Source organism: Oenanthe melanoleuca, chromosome 3 (assembly GCF_029582105.1).
Source record: "Oenanthe melanoleuca isolate GR-GAL-2019-014 chromosome 3, OMel1.0, whole genome shotgun sequence".
NCBI classification, from domain to species: domain Eukaryota; kingdom Metazoa; phylum Chordata; class Aves; order Passeriformes; family Muscicapidae; genus Oenanthe; species Oenanthe melanoleuca.
The window spans coordinates 41,143,521-41,164,592 of record NC_079336.1 but is presented as its reverse complement, the minus strand read 5'-3'; the positions used below and the strand labels follow the sequence as shown (position 1 = coordinate 41,164,592).

Sequence of the window (21,072 nt, the reverse complement as noted above, 5' to 3'; positions counted from 1 at the left end):
TGTATTATAGTACTTTAATTTAATTAGCAGCCATACCTATAAGTACCATAAAAGATATGCTGTTAGTCAGAGCCTGAGCTGAGAGGTAGCTGGAATTTTTGTTTTCTTTCCTGCTAGGTGGGTTTATTTGCTAGTCTGGCTTCTGCCTATGATACTGAAACCACTTTCATTTGCACTTTAAACAAGCAAGAAGAAAATGTGATTGCTTACACAAATCCTTGAACTTGCATAATTGTTCAGATGTAGGAAGGTATCTTCTAGATAATAACATTTTTGAAATCAATGCAGAGATGAAAGATGAAGTTGTCACTCTTCTAAAAACACACACTAATGAATTTTGAACTATGTCAGACAAGAACAAAGAGACAATGGTGTCTTTTCTTGTAAGTCAATTTATAATCTATAAAAGAACATGTCTTGGTCACAAATTTGTATGGGAAAGGAATTCACATTTCCAAAACTGAAACAGGGAGAGATGCTTACAAATGATTTTAAGCATCAGAGTTAGAAAAATTTAGTATGGAATAATTTTTCCTTTGTACTGAGAGCACCTGTATTCTCCAACAGCAGCAAGGGGTCTCCAGCTGACTACAAGCAAGTTTCAGGTTCCACACCACTTACTATTGTTGTTTGTAAGCAATACTGCTAATTAAATGCACACAGCCTATATGAGCAGAACCTGAATTATTATCTAAAAATGTTGCACAAAAGCATTTAGAATACAAAATACCTAGTGCATTTATACCAAATAGGCATTACATTTCTCCAATAAAAAAAAAAAATAATTCTTCAGTGTTAATGTTCTCAAATAATATAAATTGCTTGCATCAACAAACACAGTACAATTAGCTTGTTACCCTTAAACTGAGTTTAAAATAAGCAAATTGTTTGATGACTTTGATGTTTTCCACCCAAAATGTGCTGGCTAATTTTTCCATTCCAGTTCCCATTCCAATCTTTTAACTGCCTTAATCTCCTGCCCTCAGATGTTGACCTCCTAAGAACAGAGGTCATAGGTTAGCACAGACAGACCTCAAAAGATCTGGACTATCAATTCATGCCTGAAAGATTTCTCTTCCACAAAAGAACTACTAAAAAAGCAAATTCCAAAATCCAACTCCACAGGCTGCATAAAATGCAAACTTGTTGATAAGTTGCATTCATAAATATTCTAAAAAGATTGGATCTAAACAGTCTGAATTAATTTCTGTGGGATACAAAAATAAACCAATGGCATAGACATGGACAAATGACTGAACTTCAAAGATAAAAAAGGAAACCTCTAGACAGGGGAGAATTAAGAGCGGCATCTTTAACCACAGATATGTGTGTTTTAAATGTTTCTAATCTCTACATTTGAAAGTATCATTTTTCCACACCAGGCATTTTTAAACACGATTTGTTTTCTTGTAAGGGTGAAAGTATGAGATTAGCTGACTCAGAAAATGAAACAGAACCAGTTAATACAAATTTTAGTGATTATTAGTGAGACTACTACCTCGTTTTCTTGCAATAATCAACCATACAACAGATTCCTTGCTGCTTGTTTGGTCAATGAGTGCACAGATCTCATTAAAAAAAATGCCAGATGTTTCTTTTCTATGTGTAAGAAAAATGTATAAAATTGTAAAGGAGAAAGATAACTTCAGGAGGCTCCAGGGAGTTAGAAATACAGAGATAATAAGAAAGAACCATTTGATAAAATTATTTCTGGGATCAAAGTAAAATTTATATGTTACACAATGAACATAAAGACAAAAGTTCTAGTGAAGTGAGTAATGATTTGCCCACATTTAGTAACACAAATCAAGTAAATTAAATCCACTCTGAGGATTATTTTTTGACTTAGAAAACTAAAGTGCTTACACATTTTAAGAAATTATTACAAGGAAGTGTAGGCACATATTTCTAACAATTATTATTTGACCAGATAACCACAATTCTTCAAAAAAAAACAACATATCAAAACACAAGAACTTGAAAAAATTAGTCTGATAAACAGGAAAGATTTTTCATTTACTTACTAGAAAGAAGTGATTTATAAAAACTAGGGAAAAAGAACGTAAATAAAACAAAACCTTTAAAGAGGCTAATTAATAGGCTTACATCTGAGCTACATACAACTTCCAATCCTATTGCAACTATTGATGGCTCCTTCTCATTGATGAATGAAGCAAGACTGCATAATTCTGTAGTACAACTCATCTCAGGCAGACACGCACTCTCTATTGTTTCATTTTACAATGTTAGTTTAGCCTAACAAAAAGGCAAAGATACCAATTTGAAACACCAGAAAATGAGAAATTGAATTTGAAACATGGAACTATTTCAGCTTTTTATACTAGTGAGAATATATTAATTTATCATTAAAAGAAATCAAAGCATTCTGGTTAAACTTTGGTGCAAAGGCTGTTGCAACATTAATTGAGCAGTCTGTAGTTTGCTGTTGTTTGCAGAGCTGTCTAAAGTAAATTAAATGTTTAGCATTTAAACTGTCCAACAGCTAAAAGGGTAAAATTCCAAGTGACTTCTAGAGTAGAGGCAGTCATTCAACACAAGACCAGTACAATTTAAAGCAATTTTTGTACTTTCAGCTGTTCATTGTAAAAGTTCTAGTGCCAGGAGACTCAACATCGTAAGATTATAAATTAATGGAGATCAAAGAACAGGATTGTTTAGCTCACTCCCATATTTCATAGTGAACTTTCACAAGGCTCCTCCTTGAACATTCTGCTGTTACTGAGCAAATCCAGCTCCCTCTCCCCAATCAATAATGCCAAACTTAGCTCACTGCTCCTCCAGTTTGGCCACAGCACCTTTGCTCTCTCTTGTGCAGTGTTCCCCCCTGAAACTCTCTCCATCCTCTTGCTACAGTGCAAACCAAAACTAGTCCAAATTCCCAAACCAGTGAGAGGAGTATGCAGGCTAATTTCTACAAATCCCATTATCTACCAACTCAGTATTTGAAAGAGAAGGAAACAATTTGCACTGCAGTAACAGCCTGTGAACCCACATGTGAGTTCTCTCCTATATGGCCTTTTCTCATTTGCTGCATGAAATACAAATCACTGCATTCTTCTTCCTTAGCCTACTGAATTCAACGCTTGAACTCACCACTAAATCCAGCCAAATCACAAAAAATACTGATTTTGGGGCTCTCACTAAGATCTCCCCATGCATTACAAACATTAATTACTTCACAATGTCTCTACAAAATTGTGTGGTTTATTTTGTTACAGAGAAATGCACAAGATTCTGGAGCACAAGAAAAAACAGCCAAAATAATTTTTCAGAGGAGCATTATTCTACGTGCCCAATTTGAAATACCAGTGCTCATGGAGCACATACTGTTTTACAGCACCTGATGCATTCAAGGCAAAGCTCAAACTGAGCATTTGGTGGTTCTGCAAAACAAACTCCAGATGTGTTATGCTTGTCACCTGGTAAACAAGGAACACACAATAAGCAGAATATTGCAGAAAGTCCCATTTCAGGACAACCCTCCCATATCCACTGGAATCACCACAGCTGTTGCAAGGCTGCAGAGCAGGAGCTCACATACCACCTATGCTTCAGCTCCCTGTGCTTTAGCTCTTGACTTGCAGCAATCTTTCAAAGTGGAGGAAAATTCAGTTGAATCCCTGCTTGTGTCTGTGGGGAGATTCAGGTTTTTTCTGTAGTCCCTGAAGAGCAGCAGAACTATCAGCACATTTGGAGCCTGGAAAAGATCTGGGCTTCTCACATTGGCACTATTTTCAATGGTCTGTTCTCCCTTCCCTAAGTCCTTTCTCATCCCCCTCCTTTCTCATCTTCCCTGTGTTTGTTTTCCTATTCCTGCTCCTTCCTAATCTTCACCCTACCTTTTATCCTTGAAATATCTTCCTATGACCCTGCCTGAGGAATCATGAACATCACAGGAGCATTTCTATTTGAGCCCCACTCTCTCTTCACTGAGCAGCTTGTCATAACCAGAAGAAGCAACTGCAAAGTCCCACTCAGTCCTGCTACTTCTGGATGGAGGATGCCACGCTGCTCTGCAGGGGTGGCTTCAACGGGTATGTTTTTCCTGAAATAAGCCTCCCTTTCCTCGTGTAAATATGCCCTTAGAGGCTCATGCTTTCTTTCAGGACACAGCCTGTGTGCCATTACCTGCTTGAGAAATGCTCTGGCACAGGTGCACTTTTGGAAGTGGGGGATGCACAGCAGGGAGAGCAGCATCGTGCCTGCACCACCACTACAGAGATGACTACCTCTGTGACACATTCCTCTTATATAATGAGCTGCTGAGCTTCTTGGCAAAATAAGATATTGAAGTAAATTCACATTTTAAATTATTCATATTTAAGTAGGTTTGATCTTTAAGTGTCAAGGACAGAAACATGAAGCCACAGCTAATAAAAGAAACAGCTGTAGTGATCTGGAATTACATTACTGCAGAGTCTTTATTAATTTGAAGCTAAAGAGCTCCAGAACTTTTATTCCTTCTAAGGAGAGCCAGATTAATCCACAGTGGTAAATCAGAGGCAATGTTTTGGAGATATCTGATTTAGCAGATATGCTATAATTCATTTTTCTCCAGCTTTCAAGTTTTTGGTATCTTTTTCAACAGGCCAAACTATATGACAATTATTTCCATCATCTGGAATCACCATTATAATCTGCCCTTAGTGTTGTATATTCATTACATGTTTTGAGTATGTTTGCTAGGTGATGCTGGAGTGCAACATATATTTAAAAAAAAAAAAAAAAAAGCTAAGAAATGCAATTGTTTTCCTAAAATAGAAGATTTGGGGTTAAATTATTTGATTACACTGAATATTTTTTGTCATAAAATACAGCACAGGCAGTCTGCACCTTTTTAAAAGGTAGTTTATCCTGTGAGCAGGTGTGTTCCCAGTTCATTGACAGCTACAGCATGTCACATGAGCAGAAAGCAGCACAGTCTGTAGTCAGGATCAGATTCAACTTAAACCAGAAATTTTTACAATTGGGAAAGTATCATCAAATAACACTCTGTTCCCTGCTTCTTTCAACGCACAAGATTAAGTATTTACTGGTTTGGCCCCTGAAAATGTATGCACTTTTTTTTTGTCTGCTTGAAAATAGTATAACAGTAAGAAATTAAGCACTGAGAAACAAATTGGAATTAAAGAAGATGCCAGTTATATCAGGAAGATTTTTTAGAAACAAAATGATTGTTTGAAAATTATTTACTGACATACTTTTAACATATACTCTATTGGATTTATGCATAATGTCTGCTAAATCGATCAAAGTTCTCAATTCTTTTGTGCTTCTAAATTCCTTCTGGTATGTGTAATTATTACCACAGGTAAAAATGCAGTGGGATCATTAGGTGCAGGTAAAGGCCTGAATATATGCTGAGAGTTTACTGTAAGTAATAGAGAGCTCACCCTTTGATGAAAGAGAGTGGAATAGTCAGAAAACATGAGGCCTTGAGAAGACATCCGATTAAAGAAAAATATTCTGCATTCCAAAAACAGTGTATGTACTTAAGAAACCCATCTGCTGTGCAGGGACAGCTTTACTCCACATGAGGCTGCATAAAAATGACACCTTCCTACTCACTTCATCTGTTCCTGGTACGTTCTCAGAATTCATCTACTTACTTTAGCATCAAATTTGGATTTCTTATTATAAACACTGTGAAAAATTTGGAGCCTCTCTCTTCTTAACTGTACATGCATACAAACAGATACCAAAAAACTTTTTTCCAGGCTCTATTCTGTTCTTAATACAAGCTTTCAATGATGAAAATCACACTTGGATATTACTTAGTGGTATCATGGCTACCAGGTTTTAGGCTCTTCCCTTGGCACAGATATTTCCATTTACTTGAAGCACATGAAAAGCCCCACCAGAAGACACATGATGGAAAGGCAGCACATATTTTTCCATGTTTTGATGATTTGTAGGCCTAAGTGCAAAGCCCAATTCCTGCTTGCAGCCAAGTGAGCAGGCTGAAATACTGCAAAGTCATGCACGTTCACCAGCAATGGAGGATCTGAAAAGAGATCTTACTTTAAGTGGCTTTGTGATGAATTTGGTACTTAAATTGTCTGAAACTGGAAATGGCCTTTCAAATGAATGAGGAGCTGCTTCTATAACTACTCTGCACATTACAGTGTGCCAGGGTAACCCAAAACACCTAGCTGACCTTGGATCAAATTAAGCTTTGTAGCCTGCCTCTACCTATGGGTACTTGGCTTTGCAAATCTAACCATATTCTCTCCATTTAAAATTTTGAACGGGATTTCTCCCATGTCTTCTGAAATAGAAAACCTTATATTCAAATATTATACATTCTGTTATGCACAACTGTAACCATTTCTACACTTTGCTCCAACACACAAGCACTGATCTTTCAACTCTGCATCCTGGCTCCTGACTGTTTGAGCCACAGAATCATGGAAGAGAAATCCAGTATCTTCTGAGAAAGGCAGCTCCCAGTGCTGTATGATGGATCTGGGGATAAAAGCTAGCCTAGCCATGGCTTGCTGTCTTCCAAGAAGTGAGGTTTTCCTGCTTATGCTCTCACCCTGGAATACCTCCCCATAGTTCTACACCAGCCATTTCAGGAAGACTGCTTTAGTTGCACCCTATGCCAGAGATGAAAACGTGACATAGTGTGTGGTCCCTAGGTATTGGGAGCTATACACACCAGGCAGCAGAAGTTGTTTCTCTTTTCTACCCTAAGCCACTTTCTTTTCATTTTTTCATGCCAAAAATATTTGTTCTTGAAGATCTGATTCTGTTCTAATCAGACTGGACAGGCCAAGCCCTGGAAGCACACTGTGTGTTTGTTATTCAGGAGGGCTGTGACTGCTGAGCTCCCTTTAAACACAGATGGATGATGTAGATTTTAACAAGGGCTGTCTAATGAATATATGCAGTAACACTTTTCAGAGGCTTCTGACTTAAGACTTGGATGGGTCTGCACAAAGACGAGCAAAGATTAACCTCCTGCCCTAGAGATCCATTTCCAAGCCAGCTTTCAAGCCTCCAATCCACAGCACCAAGTGGCAGCTGTTTTTAAAAGTTACCTACTTTTTAACCCTACCAACAAGGCCCTCTGCTTTTCTGGTTTTATCTCACTCCTGGAAAATCCAAAATCTTGCTAAAACTTCCAAAGAGTTGCCAGCCTGAGAAAAAGAGCAAGGATGAAAAACTGTCCCTAATGTTTGTAGCCCTGTGAGGATAAAACCTTCTTGAAGTACCTGGAGTATGGCAAAGCTCTAAAGGTGCTTTTTGCTTTTTGGTTTTTTGTTTGTTTGTTTTTTGTTTTGTTTTTGTTTCATTTTAATTCAGCATTCTGCTGTTCCTGTTACAAGCAGCTCATGGCAGTTTAGTGGCTTATTATGGCACAGTCAGAAAATATCAATCCTAAATATATGTATGGAAACATAACACAGAGTGGTGTTTATCCCCATTCTAGTTTATTGTCTAAATATGCAAATTGTGAACTCTATAAAACTCTGCACAAAGAATATCAAGGTTTGCTTGAAGATCCAAAAGGAAGCTGCATCCAGCAAATTCAGGTACTTAACACTTCATCTAATTCTCATTTGGAGACTAGTTGTCTGAATACTGAAGGAATGCTTAAACCACTACTGCCAGAGATAGAAAGTTATACCTCCCTATTTTTTACAGTCTCTCCTTAAATATGTGCCCTTGTTGTAAAGATGACAGTAGGCCAAAGGAACATCATTTCACAAGGCAATTTTTACATAAGAGCACAATACAATGGCTGAATTTCCATTCTAAGTTTAAAAGGTTGTCTCAGATATCACTGGAAAGAGCAACTAAACACCCAACAAAATCATTATGAGGCAGGGGAAGAGCAAACAGTCAAGAAAATGCCCTATGCTTCTAAAATGGGAAAAGCACAAATAAAATTGGAATGCAGAGACTCTTGCCATCTAATACCAGGTGAAAGGGAGTCAGGGAGGAGGTGCTCATGTTCTAATTGCTGAAACATTGCCCTCGAGTAAGGTCCTTCTGCAAGGTTTTATTTCTAAGAAACAGGTGTAAACCACACAATTCTTGCATTACCTGTGTTCCTCTTCAGAAAATGGCAGAACTGTGAATCTACACTGAAAAGGAGTAGGAAAATTTCACCGTTTGACAGTAACATGCTGACACCATTTTGTGCCAAAGGGTACAGCTCCCTGAATTGTCATCCATTTTCCCTGGTTGGATGGCTTAGTTTGCCTGCTCCCCATTTCACCCCAGTGCATTCAGCACCTGCCCAAAGCAGGTCCCTGGGGCTGGCCAAGTGGCTGTATCCCCTTTGTCATAGCTGTGTGCAGTGACAACCAGCCTGTCCTGCTTACTATCAGGAGAAGGGACTGACAGGCTCTCCCTGCTAACCACAGTTTACATGCTTCTCCCACGTTGGCACTAGCTCAGGGCTCTCCTGCCCATTCCATTCCCACTACTCCTATCTCCTTCACAAAAATCTACAGTTCAAGATGTAGGAGGCTTTTCTATGAAAGTTACATTATACACTTCAATCAGTAGAGATGGATATAATATCAAGTTTGAAATAACTTAGTATTATGTAACTTTGTTGTCCTAAACTAGCTCTCCTAGTCCAGTTAACTTTAATTCAAATGTCCCCCATGGCATGCCACCATGTGTCATCCCTTCCTGCATCACACCAGCTTAGTAGCTGTTTGTGCAGATCACGAGCTTTTAAAGAAGACCTTTAAGGTTTTCTTAATATAGTCTGACTTCAGATCATCCACAGAATGTCTTCAGATATTAAAACCATTTTCTGTCTGACTCAGACACAAAGTAGTTTTAAGTGACAGTTCATCAGGGGAGAAATATATTATTTAATTACAACCCTCCCTTCCCTAAGTGGCTGCATTTCCACCCTGGTTGGTTTAGAATTATGTTTTTCTTTATTTGAAAATTATGGTTTTGGTCACATTCAAGAGTTATTGGTGAACACCACTTATAACATCTTAACACAAAAACACTTCTTTTCTAATTGTTCCTCCTTCATATTTATCTACATTGGAGAAAAAAAAAAGTTTTCAAAGTGTTACATCCATGCTGCAATACTCACTACTGTTTAGGCAACAGAGATACAAAAAGAGCTACAAATGGCTGTTTCACCAGCCATATCCCAGGGTATAATTTGGCATCAGCATTTATGCAGTGGCAATGGTTCACTGAGATCCATCATTTTAAGCAGCTCCCAAATCCCTTCCTCACCATTTATTTGCAGGACTGCACTATAAACCAAGCTAGTGAAATGTTTCATGTCAACCTCCAATCTCACAATGCAGTGCTTATTTATTACATGTTTAAATCTAAACCACTTACTGACACAGGTTACCTGTACTAGAAAGTTTCCCTGCCATAAGTGTGATGTTAGCAAAAGGTATCAGAGGACTGAAATGACATAAACAAGAACTGGGAGATGGAGTTATACCCTTCATGATTTCTTCCTTGTTCCTTTCTTCTTGCTTAATTTTATTGCTTCCATTTTGGTATAAAGATTTCAAAACCAAAAAAGGAAAAAAAAAAACCAAAGCTGTCAACTTCCCCATCTCCCCCAAAACACTCCACATGAAGAAAGTACCAAGCTTAGCAAATACAGCATAACAGACACTGCTGAAAAAGTATCCAAGTCTGAGCTCCTAGCAGGAATATTTAAAGATACTGGGTCCCAAAGATAACTCTAGCTTCTAGTCCTGGAAGCATCATGCACCTTTATTAATAAAGTCCCAAAGGCAAGTCTGTGTGTCAAATTATTTAAATGTTCACTGCACTAAAGAATATTTTCCCATCTCTATAAATAATTACAACTCATAAAATAGTCCCTTACGAGGTTTCATTTGAGGTGACATAGAAACACTGGGAGGGTTTGTCCAAAAAAAAAATAAAAAGAAAGTAGCGTAAATTCTTCCTTCTTCCCTTTTTCCTCTCAACTTTACTCTGAGATGGTGGGTTAAGTTCTGATTTCATTTGTTCTACTCTAAATCACAGACTTGTCTACATATTATTAAGTACTTGATTAAGTGTAATTTCAGAGTACTTTATCTTTTCTGCATCAGATCCCCATGGTCAATCCTAGAGAGCAGCATAGCATACTTTTGTCAGCTCACTGCCAAAACTGAGCAAAGCACACTGGCTGGCATGTGCTACAATGCTACTCCTCACAAATGCATCCCCTGGTTTAGCCAGGTGGGAAGAGACCAGCCCCTCCACAGTGCATCTCTGCCATAAAACCCCACTTCTGAACCCAGGACTTGCCAGATGGAAATCCCAGCTGAGAAATCTTCCCTTTAGCCCAGATTTCTCTAAATACTGTGAAAAAGTACATATACATATTACAATAGATAAAAGTAAGGTCTGAGAACCTGCAGGCTGCTCAGCCACAGCTTCATTCCACGTGGACCACAAATTCTCCCTCCCTCACACACACATGTGCCAACATGCTGACTGAGAAAGAATGACCAAGTGGCCACTACCACTGGTGACAATTACAAACAATTCCCACTTATGGTATAAAACTAATGCAGCCCACAGTAATGCTGAAGGGGGAATATTATCACAGCAAGGTCCAAACAGCAACAATATTGCAAATTACAGGGACCCTGAGTCTATCATGGAAACCTCACAAAATCCACCAACATTGGTAGCCTCAGTGTCGTGACTTTTTTTCTTTCCTGACCAGCACATACTGCTGGTTTTTTCCCTTCCCCATCTCTGCCATCTCTAAGTGCCCTCAGTAATTAGAGTAACAGAATCCATTCATATGGGATCCAGACAAAAAGATGCACTGAGGCTGGGCTCTCACACTCTTACACAGGTAACATAAAAAAAGAAGAAAACAAGAAGTTGGAATTAGCTTTCATAAATGGAGGCACTTCTCACCCACAGTACAACAACAATCTTCAAGAAACTTTTCACTAGACATGTTGGAGGTGCACCTTTTTCTTGTCTAGGCATTCAAAACTAATTTCCCTTCAAGCAAAGACACTGCTTTTCACTGAGTGATAATGTCAATGCTACTTCAAACATTTCAAATTTCAGCCTTTTTTGGTGTCTTATGACTTAAGTGTAAGAATTCTGAGACAGAAGTGGGTAGATGTTTTTGCCCACATTTTCACATTCAAATTAATTCAAATTAATTTTGAATTTTCCCTTTTTTTAAAGGCAACTGAACATTAGAGAGTACGCTGTCTCATAGATCAGCTCCCCCTGCACTGTTTTTCAGGGTCTATCTGTTCAATTTTTTCTATGCTTCAGCTATGCAAAAACATGATTGAAAGCAGAATTAATCTCACTTCATTTCAGAGACTTGTAAAGGAAGCATCTACAGGACTGGAGCTAGGATCCCTAGAAGAGGAACAGCAGTAAGGCAAGATTCAGCCCCAACATTTCAGATGCTTCCCTAGGATGAGATGAATTGCACTTGTGAAGTACTGCTGCCCCTGCATCTGCTGCACTGTCTACTGTAGGTTGTTCAAATCCCTGCCTCTTGCAATATGTAGTCTTCCCTGACTGCTTACAGCCCACCTAAATTTCAAGGTTTTTGAAGCAAGGACTGTCTTCCTTCATATACATGTGCAACAAATAGGTCAACAGGATCTCACCAGCATGACTGTGGCCTTTTATTTGCTGCCAAAGTATGAAACATCAAGAACACTGGTAATGCTAATACCCTAAACAGATCAGCAATTACAATTAATGGAAAAAACCAATTATTTAAATAAGTGTAATACCGAAAGCGTATCATGAAATAAAAAATAAAATAAAAAAAAAAAAAAAACAAAACAGAAAACCAAGCAACAAAAAAAACAGCCATTGCATGCAACACGACCCTTAAAGGTGAGATACAGAGGGCAATCAAAAAGAAAGCCTTGCCCAGCTTACAAAACCTCTCCTTGTTGTGGTTATGCACTCTGATAAATTTTGTTTATGGCCTTTAGCTTTTACAAAGAAGGTGAAAAAGGAACAAATATCATGTTGTCTCCAGTCCTTAAATTAAAAAAAAAATTAAAAAGAGAAGGGGGGGGAACAAAAAAAGGGCCTTTTAACAGAGGTGAAGACAAGTGGAGCTCATCTGTAGCTAGTAAAGGTTTCTGATCCCAAAGTTCTCAAACCTGGGCTACATCATCTTTCCAGGTGACCTTGCCTTTCCTAAGCTAGTCTCTGCAATGGAAGAGAGCCATCACCTCTCAGTCATGTCACACATTAAACACTGCAGGCAAAACCTGGCTGTCTGGATACTCTTATAGGATCCTCACAAAGTATGTCATCCCCTTGGCCTTGGTCATTACAGCTACTGGGCAATAGCATGAGGAAGAAAGGGTGAATCCATCTAAATAAACAAATAAACAAATCAATAAGCCTTCCAGCAGGAAGGCTGTCCTTGGTGAACTAGGTGCAGGTGGCTTTGTAGTGAAGAGGATTTGGAATTTCTTCAAGCCACCAGAAGCAGAAAATAAAGTGCACCAGTGCAATGCAAGTCAGACTGCTGCACATGTGTGGAGAGAATGCAGCAATCAAAATTAACCTGAAATTTCTAAAATACTATTAGAATAGTCCCTCAGACCACCAGGAATTAAAACCTTTGGAAACATACTTTGTTCACTAAGTAAAATTATAATTAACCAAGTTATATACATCTCAACCCTTGCTACAGCACCTACATTTTTTCCTATATCATTAAATTACTGATGCAGTTTAAAACTACACTGCACATGACAGTCTGATTAGCATGCACAATTCTCACCTAAACATGACATTATTTCACCTGCATTCAGACTGACCTCTTTCTCCAGTCTAACAGCAGTATCTTCAAAATAATATTATATTCCTCTGCAGGCTCCCTCTAATTTAATAAAACCTTCTCAAGTAAAACTAATCAGTGGGTGATTGATGCACTTGTATAGATACAGCTTTAATTAAATTACTAAGCTACATGTAAAAGCCAAATTTGCATAGAAGGGTTTCCTTTCAAAAACAAATAAATGCTGAAAACATAATTTCAAGAAAAACTTGCAAAGAAAAAAAATAAAAAGGGGAATAGCAAAGTAAGGTAATTACCTATCTCCCTTTGGTTTTCTTTTTTGTATTGTCTTCCCTTTGGGTCGTCTTTCACTTCCTAAACAGGGGCTCCCACCAGGGCCTGTTACCCGTATTGATTCAAGGCCTTTGGAAGATTTCTTAAAAGTAAATTCCACAGGTTCTCCTTCTTTTAGGCTTCTAAATCCTTCCATGTAAAGCTTGCTCTGTAAATAGGAAAAATACTCTTGGTTACCATTGCCTTAAAAACAGTATTTACATTTATAATCAACAGGACAAATTACCCAGTCTACCATCCTAGAACACATACAAGTTGAGTAACAGTTTCCTCTGTGTGAGCTGCAGCAGATGACACTACAAATTATAGTCCTGGATACACTGAAAACCCCATTCAACACTAAACAAGTAAAAAGAACCTAGTTCCAGTATCAGCAAAACTGAAATAACATTTTCCTTTTCTGTGATGAATGCTATAGATGAAGCAGAAGAAATGCTGTCCTTAAAAATTCTTAACAGGTCTCTGGAAGTGAAAAGATATGGAAGAAGAGCCAATGTTCACTTCAGAGCAAATTAATTTATGATCAAAGTTTTAATAATTTGCATTCTTTATATCTGACACATGGGTCTGCTACTCTGAAAATCAGAGATACAGCAAGCATGAGAGGGATGAGGAAGGCACTCTGAACAGTCTGCTGACATGGGCAATTCAAACATCCCTAATGAGCTTCTGAATTTCTGTTGACTACACCAAAAATCTTCTCTACCTAACATGATTTATGTATGGGTTTGTATTTTCATTCACAGAAAAGGAAATTTTCATCATCAGGGCAAGTAAAATAAATACTGATAAATATTTTAATATTACACTGCAGTAGAAAAGTCTTGGACAAGCTGAAGTCAACAGGACTTTACTGCTGATTCTGATACAATGAAAATTTTCATTACGATTCCAAACAAATTATGTGCAATAGTAAGAAAGCATTCCAGGACAAATCTGATTGATCAAATTCTTAAAATGACCAGTGAGTTAAATGACAGAGAGGCTTTTGGGGGTGGTGGAGATGAAATAGTTGCAGTACACTTTTATCTTAGAAATTACATGGTACATGAATGAAATCAGTTGGACTCACAGAAAACATTACAAAATACCTCAATTTACACATATTTAGAGGTCTTTCAGGAGAGTTGGAACACATATTTTCTTCCTTTGCTCAGAAGAAAGAGAAAAAAACAGTATCCTGACTGATTCTTAGTCCATTCTCTAGGGTACACTTGGCTGAACCACGGAGTCAAGAAGGAAATCTTCACTGCAGGTGCCATCCCAAATCAGTCACACACACAGCCTGCATCTGTTACTCGACAAGTGCAACTAGGAACATGCACAAATCAGATGGCAGTCCCTGACGTGGGCTCCCTGTAACCATTCATGGGAGGTCTGCAGCACCAAGACACTTTTTTAGCAGAGCACAAGAACTGACACCCACACAGTTCATAGTTAGCACACAAAGAGGGAGCTGGTTTCTTCACAAGGATGCACAGAGAACAGGACCAAGGGTAAGAGCAGTTCCCCCTGAGCTGCTACAGTGCAAACCAGTTTCAGGCACAAGGAGAGATTGCTCACTATAAAAAGAATTGAACAGAGAAGCCCAAAGTAATAGTTCCCTTTGCTGGAAATAGTTAAGGCTCATCTTACCAAGGCACTTAATAATCTAATCCAAGGCCCTGCTTTCAGCAAGATGTTCAACCAGATGAAATCAAGAAATCAACCTAGGCTTTCCTGTGATTCTGATATCCTAGCCCAGTGCTGGTGAGCCTGGAGAACAGGATTACAGCTCCTGGCTCTGCAGCAGAGCTACCTTGGGGAACCTGTGTCACTTAACTTTTCCCTGTTTATCTCAAGAGGGGTGCCACTGCAAAGTCTATTTTTCACAGCACTAATAGACTAAATTATAAATTACAAAATAATCTGGAATATTTATTTCAATGAATCATGTGAAAGTACATATGCCTCAGCTTCCTGAAACCCCAAGTTGTCAGTGTACCCAGCACAAGACACTACCACTGCTGGTCTGACTGACTGGTTCAGGTGCTCACAATTTTTCCAGCAGGCAAAAGTAACCAAGACCACAGCTTCACTCATTAGCACAAAGGCTGGTTTTTCTTAACCAGTTGAGCTGTTCTAGTAGACTTGGCTACAGTAACAGTAATGTAACAGTGTGAAACATGAGACAAATTGCTGATTTTATAGGCTAGAGGTTGAGCACTTATTTAAAAGGTGGGAGGACTAGCATGGGAGGGCTGTGGGACACATGAAAGAAATCTATAATACCTGTTCCCTGAATCATTACCTTGGCTTTTTTAAAAAGTGAAAATTTGGGCATGAAAAGATAAATATGCAAATGTTCTTACAAATGCAACTGGAGATCAATAATTATACACAAAGCAATGAAACAAATCACCCAGGAAGGCAGTATTATTTCAAGCAAGCTCTCCACTTTGAAATGTCTGTACAGCAATAAGGGGATCTTTGCCACAAAGAAGAAACATCCAAGTTCAGAATATGCCAAAAGAAGGCACCACCACTCCTCAAGTGAAGCAACAGACACTGCCTGTGGCATGAGTCCATCCACAACTCTTCAGTCTTCAGTGGCCACCAGGGAAATCTTGATGAAAGGAAAGAACTGAACAACGTGTATTCCACCCCAAAATAAGCACACAGTTGAATGTTCCAAAACTAGACAATCAGTACAACACAGATGGGTGCTAATCACAAGGGAACTCCAAAGGCATAAGCTCTTATTTTCCTGCAATACTGAACACAGCATGGATGCTTGTCTACTTGTTTAATTACAACTTAATGAAGATACAGTTGAGTCTCAGTAAGGGCTATAAATTTTTTCTAAATTTCACCATTATTAAAAAATGCCAAAAGGTTAACAATTGATACACATAACATTGTCTTCTACTTTACCTCAAAATAAATACTTGCTTAAATTGTGACTTAAAGCAGGTCATTATTAGTATTCTAGAATGCCTTTATTTTTCTCATTTCACTGTTAGTAACAGAACTTGATTTCTAAACAAAGCACTCTATAAACCAGAGTATTTAAAAGCCTAAGTACAGCAACAATCATGCTTTCATCAATCACATGTTATGCAGGTGTATACTTTTTGCATGTTTTTTTCAAGCACTTTTAACAACAAAAAACATTGAAAAAAAACCCACTTCAAATTACTTGCACAGTTCTCTCCTTGAATAGATCTCAACAGCTTTTCAATGTTAGAGATGGATTTGGTGCTGTCTTGACTTACTGTGCAAATGTATAGCTCATGGTGAGATTCTCTAAGGGTGCAGTAACAATTCAAAGCCATTGTGAAAAAATGGCATTTGAAAACCTGAATCCCTCTTAACTTGTCTAAAGAGTTGGACAAAAAATGTCTGTGAAGTTGATAATTTAATGTTGAGAGACCTAGCTCAGTATTTTCCTCACATTACTTAAACAAATAAAACTGACACAATTAAAAGCAGTCAGAGTTTCAAGTCAGTGAACCATTTCTAGAGCCCTGAATGGGGTGTATGGGCACACTGCCAACAAACAAAGAGAAAAACTTAAAAGCAACATGCTTTTCCCCGTTTCTCTCTTTCAGCTGTCAGAGACTTTGCTGTTATTTTTACCAGCAGTCAATACAGTGGTTTCAGACTGGAGCTTTTTTTTCTCTTTTAAAATTTGACAGGACCATTTATGGTGGGTTTTTTGTGTCTTTTGGGGGTTTTTTATTCTTTGTTTTTTTGTTTGTTTGTTTGTTTTTTAAAAGATATCCTAATGTAAAATATCACACATCTCTGTTACAAGCAATGGCTTGGTCCAAAATGCTTGTAGCAGTATTAGCAGCAACAAATATCAATGGAAAACTCCATGATCACAAGTTTGTGGAAAGTATTTTCTACAGAACAAAAATTAAAACTTAAGAAGTATAAACTGTATTAGCAAAATGGTCCCCAAAGAAACACACCCATTCCTGGGCAGTGTCAGGGAGTGCTTACAGCTTTCATCAGGCTCTACAAAAGAAAGGAAGTTTGGAATTAAGGATCATTACAGGGGCCCAATTGCCTCAGATGCGTGTGCATTACTTTTTATAAGTGTGGGGAGTAAGTGCCTCTTCATAACTTTGCCATTTCTAGTCAGGGCTCTGAACAACTGCTGTTGCAGAAATTAAACCCTTTAGAGGGATGAGGGGGAAAAGTTATTTGGTGGCATTCTGCTTACCTCATTTATTTTCTGTATCTCTCATTTCTGCCCCTTTTTATCTAGTGATTGATTGATTGCTTAGTACAATGACCAGACGCCACCAGCATGCTGAGTTTCCCAAAGTAAGAAAACTGTTTTCCCTCCAAAATTATCTACAATTAAATCCAGACATGAAGGAAAGCATATTCTAAATCCCAACCACAATAAAAATTGCAAGAAAATCTCCCCAAAACAATCTCATACAGCTCCATCAAGAGCCATCAACCTTTGAGTAAAGCAAGGGTTCACAGTGAGAGGAGCCATAAGTAAAACAATTTACTGATGCATACTAGTGCTCTTCTCTGCCCTAGGTCAAAACCCATGCAGAATAGCTGCATGATACAAGTCCTGGTGATACAAAGCCTCTTGCTGTTGACCAAAAGTTCATTATAGGAGGTTTGTGAAGACCATGCATCTTTGCAGGCAGAACACTAAAGCAAACAAAAAATTAACTACTCTGAACAACAGCCCCTCCAAGGACAATGTGCAGCTCTGCTGCACTAACACAGGATTTGAAGACTGGGCACTCACACAACACCTCAACACTGCTCCTGCTGACCCTCAAGGGCTTGTTCCTGCTCCTAGAGGCTTATCTTGCACCAAATCTGGCACTTCTTTTGGTCCTCCCCATAAGCCATTTAACTCGCTAATCTGACAGGAAACAAACTCAGTTTAAAAAGAAGGGGGGAGGATAAGAGGAAGAGGAAACAGAGATAGATTTTTGTTTTTCCAGTGAGCTAAATCTATTCACAGAAAAGTTCAACGAGCTCCAGGGTATACACAGTGGAAACAGCAACTTTTTGAGATGAGAATGTGCTCCTTAATATTTTATGTAAAAAAGCAAACTCTACAGCATTACAGTGCTTTTTTTTTTTTTTTAAAAAAAAAGCTCAACATAACACAAAGTAACTTCTAAAAAGCTACTACACTATTTCTCAAAGATTTACACTTCAGCTCTAAGACAAGGAAGAGCCATGTACAAAACATTTATGAGAAAGGTTGAGCTATTGCAAGTAACTTTACAGTAGGGAAAGAACTGGTAAGCAGGCAGTAACCACATGCAGCTGGTACACTGCAATTTCACACCTTTATTTACTTGGAATTTGTTTCTGTCTTGAATTTCCACCATGACCGTAGCCATGTTCATAACCTTGTTTCCATTCATCATCCTGTCGCTGTCCCCACACTGTTATTTTTCTTACTGAGAAGTGTGCAAAGGTATTTATTTAACTTCTGAACAAAAGGCTCTCTCTAACTCAAAACCACCCTCCCTATACAACAGAAGGATTTCTTCTTTCTCAATTTATGTATCTAAAGAAAATTCTATTAACTGCTTTAACTTTTAAGAAGTTTAAATGAATTCTAACTCAGCTTAATACTTTCAATTCTTGTTATATCACAACTTCCAAGAAGTGATTTCTTTTGATAATCTATTTTTTTATTGCACTACACCTTTTCTCAACCCAACAGCCTTCCCAAGAAAAGGGTCTGCTAGAATGATTAGGTAATTTGCCACAATTCTCCTTTTCCTTTACTTGGGATTCAACTTGAATCTTTTCTCTATTTAAGCCTCCAGTAATTCAGCCCGCCTATGTTTACTAAACAGTTCTCTTAAATTTAACACATGTTCACCTTAAAAAAAATTACCAACTTTTTGTCATCTCATTTAACTTAAACCAAGCAAGCACAGTTCATGTTTTATCTTCGTTTTTTAAACAACCATGTTTTCTGTAGGGTCAGCAATTCATTTCAAACCCAAAATAACACAATTTCTATTCTGAATTACTCTTTTGGTAAGAAAACTATTGATGGTTGTGTACAGAAAAAACACATCATTATATAATGATATACATGTTGCCTGTATATAAATCTAAGCTAGAGACCTACAAGTCTCTCATAATCCCTTCACAAAGTGATTTTGGCCAAATAGATTCTACTCTGTCCATGCTACTCTTTGTTCCCAAGGTGCCAGCTTCACTGACAAAACCTTACCAACCTTCTGCCTAGTTTTAGGTATTTGTGTTCCAGCCATGAATGCTGTTTGACCATGTTCTCACTGTCTCTGTATCTGGTTACACATCCAGCAGTGGCTGTTCTGATTTTGTATACTAATAAAAAGAGCCTGGATAATAAACATATCTTTTGCTTCTCCTCCCTGACCTAACTCTCTTTCCCTGCTATATAGTAAGTGTATTTTTTGTTAGTGTAGCATCTACGTAACTAGTGTTCTGCTAGTAACTTTCACGCCTTTCTACTTTGCATGGACCATTTATGTTACTGCATATGCAATTCTCATTTACCCAGTTTTCCTTGTTCAGTGCTTTAATACCAGGCATGAAAATCAAACCAGTCTCTTCTCTCATTTCTTAGTGTAAGTATTTTCTCATCAGTCACACTAGGCTCAAGAGAGAATTGACTCACTTCAGTCAGTTTCAAAAGGGAAGTTCCTCTTTTCCCACCAGAGTCTTACATTGACTCAGGAAGAAAACCATTTAGCTCTTCTTGGTAATGCCAGATTTCTGCTTTGTTTCTGCTCCCTGAATCAGTTCTATGCAGTCAAAAAACTCACCAGCACACCTCAAAATAAGCCTTGTGAATGTGCAGCCACGGCAGCCAAGGCTGTCCTGTGCAGCACCTTGCCAACACTTACATTGCCTCAGTGATCTCCTGAAACCACACTATTAATCTCAGATAGTTTAATCTCACACTAGAAATCCCAGACCCTCAAAAGTTCTCCCACTGGGAAGCATCTTCTTCTCCTGATGGTCTCCCAAACGCTCAAATACCCCCAAGCTCCCTCCCCACAAGTGTTCCCCTGCTACCAGCTGGCTGCACTGCTTTTGGGAGCCCCACAGACCCCCCAGGATGGGGCCCTTTCCTTCCTCCCCTCACCACTGAGCTATTCCACCCTCAGGCAAGTGCAGTCACTCATGCAACTGAAACCACCTCATTCTCTGTTCCAAATACTCATCTGCTGTAAGGCAGTTTTGCAGAAACCCAAAGGCTTTTTTCTACAAGGATTAGGAACAAACAAACATGACCTTTTATGCAATCAATAAGCAGGACAGATTATCCTCTTTCTATTTTCATTAGGATGAGGCTCTTCCTTCCCCCACCCCCATTTCTTATTCTTCCAGGATATGAGGCCCTGATGTCCAGCTGATCAGACTCTCCAAGGCATCCTGATATTCAATCCATTTTAGTGATGCTTCCAAGTGGAAAACTTCCCAAGAGAGAAGAAAACCATCATCAGACTGCTTGGTGTATCTCTTCCTCTGACAATGTGCAATAACCTGAAAAATTCATGAGCTGCATACTTTTGTAGTGTCCACCTAGGCATAGTATTTTTCAAAACTCCTTTCTCTTAAAAACACAAACTTCCAAGGCACAGGTCAAAAGAAGCCACTCCTGCAGCTCAGGAAAGGAGGTATCACAAAGAACTGTAGACCTTTTCCCTTTCTCTTCTGAGGGGGGGGGAAAAAAAAATGGAAAGAAGAAAGAGTGGGCAACCAGAAAATCCATAAATAACACCAAGCCCACTTGTCTCATTTCTTCCAGAATGGATACAAATACAGCAAAACCCTCAAGATGGGTTTGGCTAAGCTGTCTCCTGTCAGCTATCTCTCAGATAAGCCTAATGGTGAGGACAGAATACAGCATGGCTATGCTTGACTCATTTTAAAAAGCATGCTGAATATACTGACACACAGCTCTC

General features: G+C 38.5%; 1 protein-coding gene across 2 annotated transcripts in view; it reads right to left on the bottom strand.

Moving 5' to 3' along the window:
- The window catches only part of LIN28B (lin-28 homolog B), an 83,541-nt gene that overhangs the window by 23,757 nt on the left and 38,712 nt on the right, over positions 1–21,072 (bottom strand). For both annotated transcript variants that reach the window (XM_056487962.1, XM_056487961.1), the window contains exon 3: positions 13,090–13,274. In XM_056487962.1, coding sequence (XP_056343937.1) covers positions 13,090–13,274 — 185 coding nt within the window. The remainder of the gene's footprint in view (positions 1–13,089; positions 13,275–21,072) is intronic.